Here is an 11,244-nt window from a genome sequence, read left to right as displayed (position 1 = left end):
GGGCGCTCGGCCGGCCATGCGCGGCCCGCGCCCCGGCTCCTCGGCGGCGGGGGACGGCCGCGTGCGGCGGCGACGGCCGCACCTACCCCAGCCTGTGCGCGCTCCGCGCCGAGAACCACGCCGCGCGCCTCCGTGGCGCGCTCCCGGCCGTGGCGGTGCGGAAGCGGGGGACTGTGGAGCCCCAGGTAAGCGGAGGGCCGCGCGCTCTCCGCGCCCTCGTCAGGAGCGAGTTCCGCTCGCGCGGTTCTCCCTGCTGCATCGCCAGAGCGATTCAACGCCTCCTAGGTACCGATTTTCTTCCCTCCTTAGGTGTCCGGTTACCGGTTCCCATGTGGTTGCTCCCCAATTTCCTCCCCATAGCTGGTGGCCGCTGTCTTCCCTTTTAAGTTGTTTTCAAATCGGGGTGACAGGTCTGGTCTCATGCGACCGCAGTGAATACACAGTGGGAGACCGAAGAGAGGAGAGGGGGAGGGAAAGCGGAGAGAAAGGGAGGAGGGAGGTGATGCCTGATGCGGTCAGGCGGCGAGGGTCGTCCTCCCGCACCCCCGCCCAAAGAATGGAGCATCTCTTTGCGGGGACCGGAAGCACAGGCTGGCTCAGGAGCAAGTACAACTTCATCGCCGCCGTGGTGGAGACGGTGGCCCCGTCCGTGGTCCACTTACAGCTCTTCCGCGGGTAAAGGAGGTCGGAGGAGGACGTCAGTTCCCCGGGCTAACTGTTCCCGAGCGCCTCCCTGCTCCTGGCCCCGCGCAACCACGCTCCCAGCACAAATTTTAGTTGTAAAAACCACGGTGAGGAAATCAAATGGCTCAAAGAGGTTGCATAGCCTGTTGGTCGTTTAGCCAAAGAGCAGAGACACAAGGATTCTGACTTCCAAATCTGGGCTACTCCTCTCTCTCAGACAAGTTCAAGGTCAGAGGTAAGAGCCAGAAGGCATCTTGATGGTGATCTTTGCACGGCCCCTTCTTTTGCATGTAAGGAATCCCAAACCCAGAGAGCAAGAGAAACTTGTCCTATGTCACAAGGCCAGTTAGTAGTGGAACCTAAGCCGGGACCAGACTTCTCTGACTCCCTCCCTGCCTGGGTGCTGGATAATGTGGCACTAGGTCCACTTTTGCCCCCAGTATTACGATTAGGATAGTCGTCTTTGAAGCAGAGGGGTGCTGCTTTTCCTGGAAAAGGAGAGTTGGAATCAGCTCTCAGTCCTGTTTCCAAGAGACGGCCAGGACATTGAACACAGAGTCTAATTACATGTGGAGAGAATGAAAACAGGCAGGGAAAAGTAAAATGTCTGAGGAAACTGTGGTGGAAGAATGTTTGATAAATGCCAGGTTCCCATATGCTTCTGGACTATGGCGGATGCCCTGATTTGCCCGCCTTCTGCCTATGCTGTTGTCCTGCTGAGACAGGTCGCCTCTCAGCAGTGAGGCTATTCCTGAATCCAGTGGCTCTGGGTTCATAGTGTCTGAGGATGGGCTTATTGTTACCTATGTCCACGTCCTCACGAACCAGCAGCGGATCCAGGTGGAGCTCCAGAGCAGGGTCCAGTATGAAGCCACTGTCAAGGACATTGACCATAAATTGGATCTTGCCCTGATTAAAACTGAGCCAAATGTGAGTCTGCAATTCGAGGATTTTCATCAACTTGTTGATATTTTCTTTCCCATCCCACCACGTCTTTTCTCCCTGGCATATACTTTATTTTTTTCTAGTTTGCTTTCTTTCTATTCTTCGCTCCTTCTTTTGTTTATTTTCTTGCATGCCTGTCTGTATGTCTGTAACAATTTTTATTAACTACCCAGCTGTCTTTTTTTCTCCTTCAGTTCCTTCTTCAACAGATGCTGCTTCTGGGAAACTTATTTCTCTGCTTGTCTCACAACACCGGAAATGATTGTAATGGATTCAAAGCTGCTAAGGAGTGCTTTGAGTTCCTTGCTATACGAAGTGTGGTCTGCACCCCAGCAGCATTGACATCATCTGAGAATTTTTTAGAAATACAGAAACTCAGACCCTACCCAGGTCTACTGATCACTGGGAGATTCATATGCACGTTAAGGAGAAGCACCGCTTTGGGTGACCTCCTTTCTGTTCGTGGCTTATTAACTTTGTAAACTTCTGAGCTGGAATGGTGCTAAGTAAATTGCTAATGTCAGTTTATGTTCATCAGTTACTTCACTGGCGGTTTACTTATTGTAATTTCTACAAGCAATAATTTTAGATTTTTAGAGATGATCCCTATCATCTTAACAAGTGAGAGTTTAGTGGTAGTTGGAGTGTAAGGAGGAAGACTCAGGCAGTTGTAGAAACTAGGTGGGTGGGTGATTCTTGCATTATAGATGCCGAAATGGTGGAGACCGTGTCATATATGGATTGTATACAAACCCTGATTGATTCCATTTTTAATTTGTCCATCTGGTCCCCTCCTCACCCACGTGCAGACTGAACTTCCTGTATGGCTGCTGGGAAAGTCATCTGACCTGCGAGCTGGCGAGTTCGTGCTGGCCTTGGGTAGCCTGTTTTCACTGCAGAACACAGGGACTGCAGGCATTGGTCAGCACCACACGGCGAGAGGGCAAAGAGCTGGGGCTGAAGGATTCAGGCATGGACTATATCCAGACGGATGCCATAATTAATGTAAGTCCCAGGGGTAGGCTGTCCTCAGCCCATAGGATAACTGGCAATGCGGTGAGAAGAACACTTCAGGGTGCCTTCTTTTCCCTTTGGCCTTTCGGGGATGTCCAGAGATCAGGTCTATCCTCATGAGAGGTACGGAATGCCACGCTGTTAGAGGTCAGCCTGTTTGATGTGATAACTGGATGGTCTCCTAGGGTCTGTGGCAGAGGTCACTGCTGCCGTAGGAGGTGGCGGTCCTCTTGCTGTTGTTCTTTACCTGCACCGACTTTGGAGGTGATCGTGATGGGGCCCAAGTTTGCCTGCCCTGGGGAAACAGGGGCTCACTAGCGCAGGTCTTTGGGAACTACATATAGATGACTGGGAGAAAAGTACTGATGGCTTTTTCAAATTCTGTCTTCAGCACGGGAATTCTGGGGGGGGCCTCTGGTGAATTTGGTGGGTGACCACTTTCCTCGCTGCTTCACGCTTCTTCTTAACTTTCAAAAACTTGACAAATTTCATGATGCAGACTGGGATGTTGCTCTTGTGTAGAGATTTGTGGTACGATGCTTTTCTATTATTGCATCTCAAGTAAAGGGCTAGGAAAAATTTAAGATCTACGATGGATTTGTCATCTTGGCATGTGAGCTCCTCCAGCCGAGGGGGTCAGGGTTTCCTTAACACCTACTTACATCTCTTCAGTGTGCTTTCTGCTTTCATTGGGTACTTAACAAAAGTCCTGGGTACTAAACCCAAATTATGTCAAATGACAACTCTACTATGTAATGTATATCCTTGAAGACCCCCTGTTTCTGCATGTGAAGAACTAAGTCTCATCCCAAAATGCTAATTTAGTATTGACCTGCTTAGAGACGACAAAAAAGCCACAACAACAATCCATTGCTCTGTCATGTATTTAATTCTTAAATTTTATTTAACGTCCCTAATGGAAATGCCAGGGTTTCTTGTTGCTCAGATACAAGAGAGCAGTGCTGTTTGACACACGGCCTGTGATCATGCTCTCTGAGTCCCTTGAGCTGATTGTTTCTGGTTTCTCTTCACATATTACATTTGTTTGTAGGAGGAGGAATTGTGTGTGAAATCACTGAGCTCTCTTTATTCCTAACATTTTTTTTTTCACATCTTCATTGGAGTTTCAATGCTTTACAATGATGTGTTAGTTTCTGCCGTATAACAAAGTGAATCAGCTGTATGTATGCATATATCCTCAAATTCCCTCCCTCTTGTGTCTCCCTCCCACCCTCCCTATCCCACCCCTCTAGGTCATCACAAAGCACCGAGCTGATCTCCCTATGCTCTGCAGCAGCTTCCCACTAAGCTATCCGCTTTACATTTGGTAGTGTATATATGTCCATGCCAATCTCTCACTTAATTCCAGCTTCCCCTCCCCCCACCCCCGTGCCCTCAAGTCTGTTCTCTACATCTGCATCTGTATTCCTGCCCTGCCACTAGGTTCATTAGTACTACTCTTTAAAATTCCATTTCTTTTGGATTCCGTATATACATGTTAGCATACGATATTTGTTTTTCTTCTTTCTGACTTACTTCACTCTGTATGACAGATTCTTGGTCAATCTACCTCACTACTAATAACTTAGTTTCGTTTCTTCTTATGGCTGAGTAATATTCCATTATATACATGTGCCACATCTCCTTTATCCATTCATCTGTCGATGGACATTTAGGTTGCTTCCATGTCCTGGCTATTGTAAATAGAACTGCAATGAACATTGTGGTACATGTCTCTTTTTGAGTTATTGTTTTCTCAGGGTATATGCCCAGTAGTGGGATTGCTGGGTCATATGGTAGTTCTATTTTTAGTTTTTAAAGGAATCTCCATACTGTTCTCCATAGTGGCTGTATCAATTTACATTCCCACCAAAAGTGCAGAAGGGTTCCCTTTTCTCCACACCCTCTCCAGCATTTATTGTTTGTAGATTTTTTGATGATGGCCATTCTGACCAGTGTGAGGTGATACCTCATTGTAGTTTTGATTTGCATTTCTCTAATGATTAGTGATGTTGAGCCTCTTTTCATGCATTTGTTGGCCATCTGTATGTCTCCTTTGGAGAAATGTCTATTTAGGTCTTCTGCTCATTTTTGGACTGGGTTGTTTGTTTTTGTGATATTGAGCTGCATGAGCTGCTTGTATATTTTGGAGATTAATCCTCTGTCAGTTGCTTCATTTGCAAATATTTTCTCCCATTCTGAGGGTTGTCTTTTCGTCTTGTTTATAGTTTCCTTTGCTGTGGATATTTCATTAGGTCTCATTTGTTTATTTTTGTTTTTATTTCCCTTACTCTAGGAGGTGGGTCAAAAAGGATCTTGCTGTGATTTATGTCATAGAGTGTTCTGCCTGTGTTTTCCTGTGTTTTATAGTGTCTGGCCTTACATTTAGGTCTTTAATCCATTTTGAGTTTATTTTTGTGTATGGTGTTAGGGTGTGTTCTAATTTCATTCTTTTACATGTAGCTGTCCATTTTTCCCAGCACCACTTATTGAAGAGGCTGTCTTTTCTCCATTGTATATTCTTGCCTCCCCATATGTGCGTGGGTTTATCTCTGGGCTTTCTATCTTGTTCCATTGATCTATATTTGTGTTATTGTGCCAGTACCATACTGTCTTGATTACTGTAGCTTTGTAGTATAGTCTGAAGTCAGGGAGCCTGATTCCTCCAGCTCTGTTTTTCTTTCTCAAGATTGCTTTGGCTATTCGGGGTCCTTTGTGTTTCCATACAAATTGTAAAATTTCTTGTTCTAGTTCTGTGAAAAATGCCATTGGTAATTTGATAGGGATTTCATTGAACCTGTAGATTGCTTTGGGTAGTATAGTCATTTTCACAATATTGATTCTTCCAATCTAGGAGCATCGTATCATTCATCTGTTCCTGTTATCTTTGATTTCTTTCATCAGTGTTTTATAGTTTTCTGAGTACCGGTCTTTTGTCTCCTTAGGTAGGTTTATCCCTAGGTATTTTATTCTTTTTGTTGCAATGGTAAATGGGATTGTTTCCTTAATTTCTCTTTCTGATCTTTCGTTGTTAGTGTATAGGAATGCAAGAGATTTCTGTGCATTAATTTTGTATCCTGCAACCTTACCAAATTCATTGATTAGTTCTAGTAGTTTTTTGGTGGCATCTTTAGGATTTTCTATGTTTAGTATCATGTCATGGCAGACAGTGACAGTTTTACTTCTTCTTTCCCAATTTGTATTCCTTTTATTTGTTTTTCTTCTCTGATTGCTGTGGCTAGGACTTCCAACACTATGCTGAATAACAGTGGTGAGAGTGGGCAACCTTGTCTTGTTCCTGATCTTAAAGGAAATGCTTTCAGTTTTTCACCATTGAGAACGATGTTGGCTGTGGGTTTGTCATACATGGCTTTTATTATGTTGAGGTAGGTTCCCTCTATGCCCACTTTCTGGAGAGTTTTTTAAAATAAATTTATTTATTTATTTATTTATGTTTTGGCTGCAGTGGGTCTTCCTTGCTGTGCATGGGCTTTCTCTAGTTGCGGCGAGCGGGGGCTACTCTCCGTTGCAGTGCATGGGCTTCTCATTGCGGTGGCTTCTCTTGTTGCAGAGCACGGGCTCTAGGTGCGCGGGCTTCAGTAGTTGTGGCATGTGGGCTCAGTAGTTGTGGCTTGCTGGCTCTAGAGCGCAGGCTCAGTAGTTGTGGTGCACGGACTTAGTTGCTCTGCGGCATGTGGGATCTTCCCAGACCAGGCCTCGAACCAGTGTCCCCTGCATTGGCAGGCAGATTCTTAACCACTGTGCCACCAGGGAAGCCCTGGAGAGTTTTTATCATAAATGGGTGTTGAATTTTGTCAAAAGCTTTTTCTGCATCTATTGAGGTGATCATATGGTTTTTATTCTTTAATTTGTTATATGGTGTATCACATTGATTGTTTTACGTATACTGGAGAATCCTTGCATTCTGGGAAAAATCCCACTTGATCATGGTGTATGATCCTTTTAATATGCTGTTGGATTCTGTTTGCAATATTTTGTTAAGGATTTTTGCATCTATGTTCATCAGTGATATTGGCCTGTACTTTCCTTTTTTGTGCATCTTTGTCTGGTTTTGGTATCAGGGTGATGGTGGCCTTGTAGAATGAGTTGGGGAGTGTTCCTCCCTCTGTTATATTTTGGAAGAGTTTGAGAAGGATAGGTGTTAGCTCTCCTCTAAGTGTTTGATAGAATTTGCCTGTGAAGCCATCTGGTCCTGGGCTTTTGTTTGTTGGAAGATTTTTAATCTCAGTCTCATTTTCAGTGCTTGTGACTGGTCTGTTTATATTTTCTATTTCTTCCTGGTTCAGTCTCAGAAGGTTGTGCTTTCCTCAGAATTTGTCCCTTTCTCCCAGGTTGTCCATTTCATTGGCATAGAGTTGCTTGTAGTAATCCCTCATGATCTTTTGTATTTCTGCAGTGTCAGTTGTTATTTCTCCTTTTTCATTTCTAATTCTGTTGATTTGAGTCTTCTCCCTTTTTTTCTTGATGAGTCTGGCTAATGGTTTATCAATTTTGTTTATCTTCTCAAAGAACCAGCTTTTAGTTATTGATCTTTGCTATTGTTTCCTTCACTTTTTAAAAATTTATTTCTGATCTTATCTTTATGATTTCTTTCCTTCTGCTGACTTTGGGGTTTTTTTGTTCTTCTTTCTCTCATTGCTTTAGGTGTAAGGTTAGGTTGTTTATTTGAGATGTTTCTTGTTTCCTGAGGTAGGACTGTATTGCTATAAACTTCCCTCTTAGAACTGATTTTGCTGCATCCCATAGGTTTTGGGTCATCATGTTTTCATTGTCATTTGTTTCTAGGTATCTTTTGATTTCCTCTTTGATTTCTTTTTTTTCTTTTTTTTTTTTTTTTGCTGTATGCAGGCCTCTCACAGTTGTGGCCTCTCCCGTTGCGGAGCACAGGCTCCGGACGCGCAGGCTCAGCGGCCATGGCTCACGGGCCCAGCCGCTCCGCGGCACGCGGGATCTTCCCGGACCGGGGCACAAACCCGTGTCCCCTGCATCGGCAGGCGGACTCTCAACCACTGCGCCACCTGGGAAGCCCTCCTCTTTGATTTCTTCAGTGATCTCTTGGTTATGTAGCAGCACACTGTCTAGCCCTCATGTATTTGTGTTTTTTACTGTTTTTTTCCTGTAATTGATTTCTAATCTCATAGCATTGTGTTCAGAAGAGATGCTTTATATGATTTAAATTTTCTTAAATTTTCCAAGGTTTGATTTGTGACCCAAAATGTGACTGGAGAACGTTCCATGTGCACTTGAGAAGAAACTGTATTCTTCCACTTTTGGGTGGAATGTCCTAAAAATATCAATTAAGTCTTTCTGTTCTATTGTGTCATTTAAAGCTTGTGTTTCCTTATTTATTTTCTGTTTGGATGGTCTGTCTATTGGTGTAAGTGGGGTGTTAAAGTCCCCCACTGTTATTGTGTTACTGTCGATTTCTTTTATGGCTGTTAGCATTTGCCTTATGTATTGAGGTGCTCCCTATGTTGGGTGCATAAATATTTATAATTGTTACGTTTTCTTCTTGGATTGATCTCTTGATCATTATATAGTGTCCTTCCTTATCTCTTGTAACAGTCTTTATTTTAAAGCCTATTTACTCTAATATGAGTATTGCTACTCCAGCTTTCTTGTGATTTCCATTTGCATGGAATATCTTTTTCCATCCCCTCATTTTCGGTCTGTATGTGTCCCTAGGTCTAAAGTGGATCTCTTGTGGACAGCATTTATAAGGGTCTTGTTTTTGTATCCATTCAGCCAGTCTATGTTTTTTGGTTGGAGCATTTAATCCATTTATATTCAAAGTGATTATCGATATGTATGTTCCTATTACCATTTTTTTAATTGATTTGGGTTTGTTTTTGTGGGTCTTTTTCTTCTCATTTGTTTCCCGCTTAGAGAAGTTCCTTTAGCATTTGTTTAAAAGCTGGTTTGGTGGTGCTGAATTCTCTGAACTTTTGATTTTCTGTAAAGCTTTTGATTTCTCCATCAAATCTTAATGAGATCCTTGCTGGGTAGAGTAGTCTTGGTTGTAGGTTTTCCCTTTCATCACTTTAAATATGTCCTGCCACTCCCTTCTGGCTTGCAGGGTTTTTGCTGAAAGATCAGCTGTTAACCTTATGGGGATTCCCTTGTATGTTATTTGTTGCTTTTCCCTTGCTGCTCTTAATAGTTTTTCTTTGTATTTAATTTTTGATAGTTTGATTAATATGTGTATTGGTGTGTTTCTCTTTGGGTTTATCCTGTATGGGACTCTCTGTGCTTCCTGGACTTGACTATTTCCTTTCCCATATTAGGGAAGTTTTCGACTATAATCTCTTCAAATATTTTCTCAGACCCCTTCTTTTTTTCTTCTTCTTGGACCCCTATAATTCAAATGTTGGTGCGTTTAATGTCCCTGAGGTCTCTGAGACTGTCCTCAACTCTTTTCATTCTTTTTTCTTTATTCTGCTACCTGGCAGTTATTTCCAAAATTTTATCTTCCAGCTCACTTATGTGTTCTTCTGCCTCAGTTATTCTGCTATTGATTCCTTCTAGAGTATTTTTAATTTCATTTATTGTGTTGTTCTCCCTGTTTGTTTGCGCTTTAGTTCTTCTAGATCCCTGTGAAATGTTTCTTGTATTTTCTCCATTCTGTTTCTGAGATTTTGTATCATTTTTCCTATCATTACTCTGAATTCTTTTTCAGGTAGGTTACCTATTTTGTCTTCATTTATTTGGTCTTATAGGTTTTTACCTTGCTCCTTCGTCTGTAACATATTTTTTTGTCGTTTCATTTTTTTTCTGATGGGTGGAGCTGTATTCCTGTTTTACTGGTTGTTTGGCCTGAGGTGTCCAGCACTGGGGTTTGCAGGCAGTTGGATAGAGCCGGCTCTTGGAGCTGAGATGAGGACCTCCAGGAGGCCTCACTCCGATTAATATTCCCTGGGGTCTGAAGTTCTCTGTTAGTCCAGCGGTTTGGACTCAGAGTGACCCCCAGCCTGGGAACCAAGATCCCACAAGACGTGTGCCATGGGGAAAAAAAAAAAAGAAAAAAGGAGCAATACAATAACAAAGAATACAAAAATAAATAAAATTAGAAAGACAAAAAATATATTAGGAAAAATAAAACTATAATTGAAACAACTGCAACAAGGTAAAATAAAACCACAACAGAAAAAAGGAAAGAAAAAAAAAAGGAACAAGCGAAAAGGAGAACAATAACAAAGTATAAAGAATAAAATTAGAAAACTATAAGATTTATTAGAAAAACTAAAAATATAAATGAATCAAGGTAAAACAGAACCCCAATCTAAGAGGAAAAAAGAAAGGAAAGAAAAAAGCCTTGGCTCTGGGGGGGGGTTGGAGTTTAGGCGGGGGTGGAACTTCAGCAGGGGTGGGGTTTAGGGTGGGGCGGGAACTAGGCGGGTGGGAGGTGATGTTTGAGCATGGGCGGGAACTAGGCAGGCGACGTTCAACTGTGGAGCGGGCCTTCTGCTTAGGGCCTGCAGGGAAGGGGAGCAGCAGCACATGGAAATGAGGGCCTCTGGAGTGTGGGGTTTGGGAGTTTGGAGGTAGGGCCTTGGGTGAGGGTGTGTGGGTGGGGTTTAGGCCCAGCACGTTGAAGGGGGTCTCTGAGTGTAGAGGTAGGGCCCCGGGTGGGTGTGCAGGGGCGGGGCCTGTGCTCTGCACGGCAGGAGGGAGGCTCTGAGGGCAGAGGATTAGGCCCGGGAGCCCAACAGTTTCCCCGGTGCCTAAGCGGACAGGGAAAGTGCTGGCTGCATTCCCTTCCGTTCCTCTGTGCCCCTCCCCCACCATCTCTCCCAGGGTCTCCCCCATCGCGGCTGGACCCTTAACCGTGGGTGGGTCCTGCTGGGTGTAAGAACTCCTTCCTTACCCCAGCCGCCCCTCAGGGGCGCCAGTCCTGGCCCACCTCCACTTCTCCTCTCCCTTCACTCCCCACAAGCCCCACATCTTACCTGGTCGCTGGGGGTTCCTCCCATCCCCTTAGGTGTCCATGGTCCCCCTCCAGTGCCTGGTAGGTGCCCTAGTTGTGAGGAGACGCAAATTCCACATCCTCCTAGTCTGCCATCTTGATTCCGCCCCCTTTACTCCTAACATTGCATGTGATTTTTTTTTTTTGTTTTGCATGTGATTTTTATGCCTGCTTTTTCTCCAGTAAACAATGAGTTTACTAGAGCAGGGATGAAATGCAGAATTTCAAGCCACACTCCAGACCTATTGAATTATAATCTGTATTTTAATGTGATCGGAAGTCTCTTTTCTATCCTTCCCGTTACCTAACAAAGGCTAAGGGATGAAGAAATGCACAAAAAGGAAAGTATTTCCCATTTCCTAAATTTAGTTTAGTAGAGCTTTGTTCCTAAGGTCAATTTGCTGAATCTTCTGAATAGTTTCATTGAAGTGCGGCTGAAAGTCAACAGATTTTTGCCTTTTCCGTGTTTATTTTTAGTCTCATTTAAGGAATGGAAAAGCATATACTCCTTACCCTCATATCTGTGTCAAAATACAAACTGTGGTTCACTTTGAAAAGCAATGTAATTTGGCCAAGAAAAAAAAGAGCTCAAGATTAAAACCCAGAATTCCTCAGCA

The 11,244-nt window shown here is 43.8% G+C and overlaps 1 protein-coding gene across 1 annotated transcript in view; it reads left to right on the top strand.

Annotated features, from left to right (window-relative positions):
* LOC103074479 (serine protease HTR4) overlaps positions 1-11,244 on the top strand; it is a 20,176-nt gene that overhangs the window by 4,429 nt on the left and 4,503 nt on the right. Inside the window, 7 exon segments of the mRNA XM_082931475.1 lie at positions 28-185; positions 563-675; positions 1,410-1,614; positions 2,439-2,549; positions 2,551-2,634; positions 3,035-3,046; positions 3,049-3,069. Of these exon segments, the coding sequence (XP_082787601.1) occupies positions 28-185; positions 563-675; positions 1,410-1,614; positions 2,439-2,549; positions 2,551-2,634; positions 3,035-3,046; positions 3,049-3,069 (704 nt within the window).

Source organism: Lipotes vexillifer, unplaced genomic scaffold (assembly GCF_000442215.2).
Source record: "Lipotes vexillifer unplaced genomic scaffold, Lipotes_vexillifer_v1.1 scaffold1383, whole genome shotgun sequence".
In the NCBI taxonomy this organism is placed as follows: Eukaryota; Metazoa; Chordata; class Mammalia; order Artiodactyla; family Lipotidae; genus Lipotes; species Lipotes vexillifer.
Note: the sequence above shows the minus strand (reverse complement) of the source record. Positions and strands in the feature narration are given on the sequence as shown.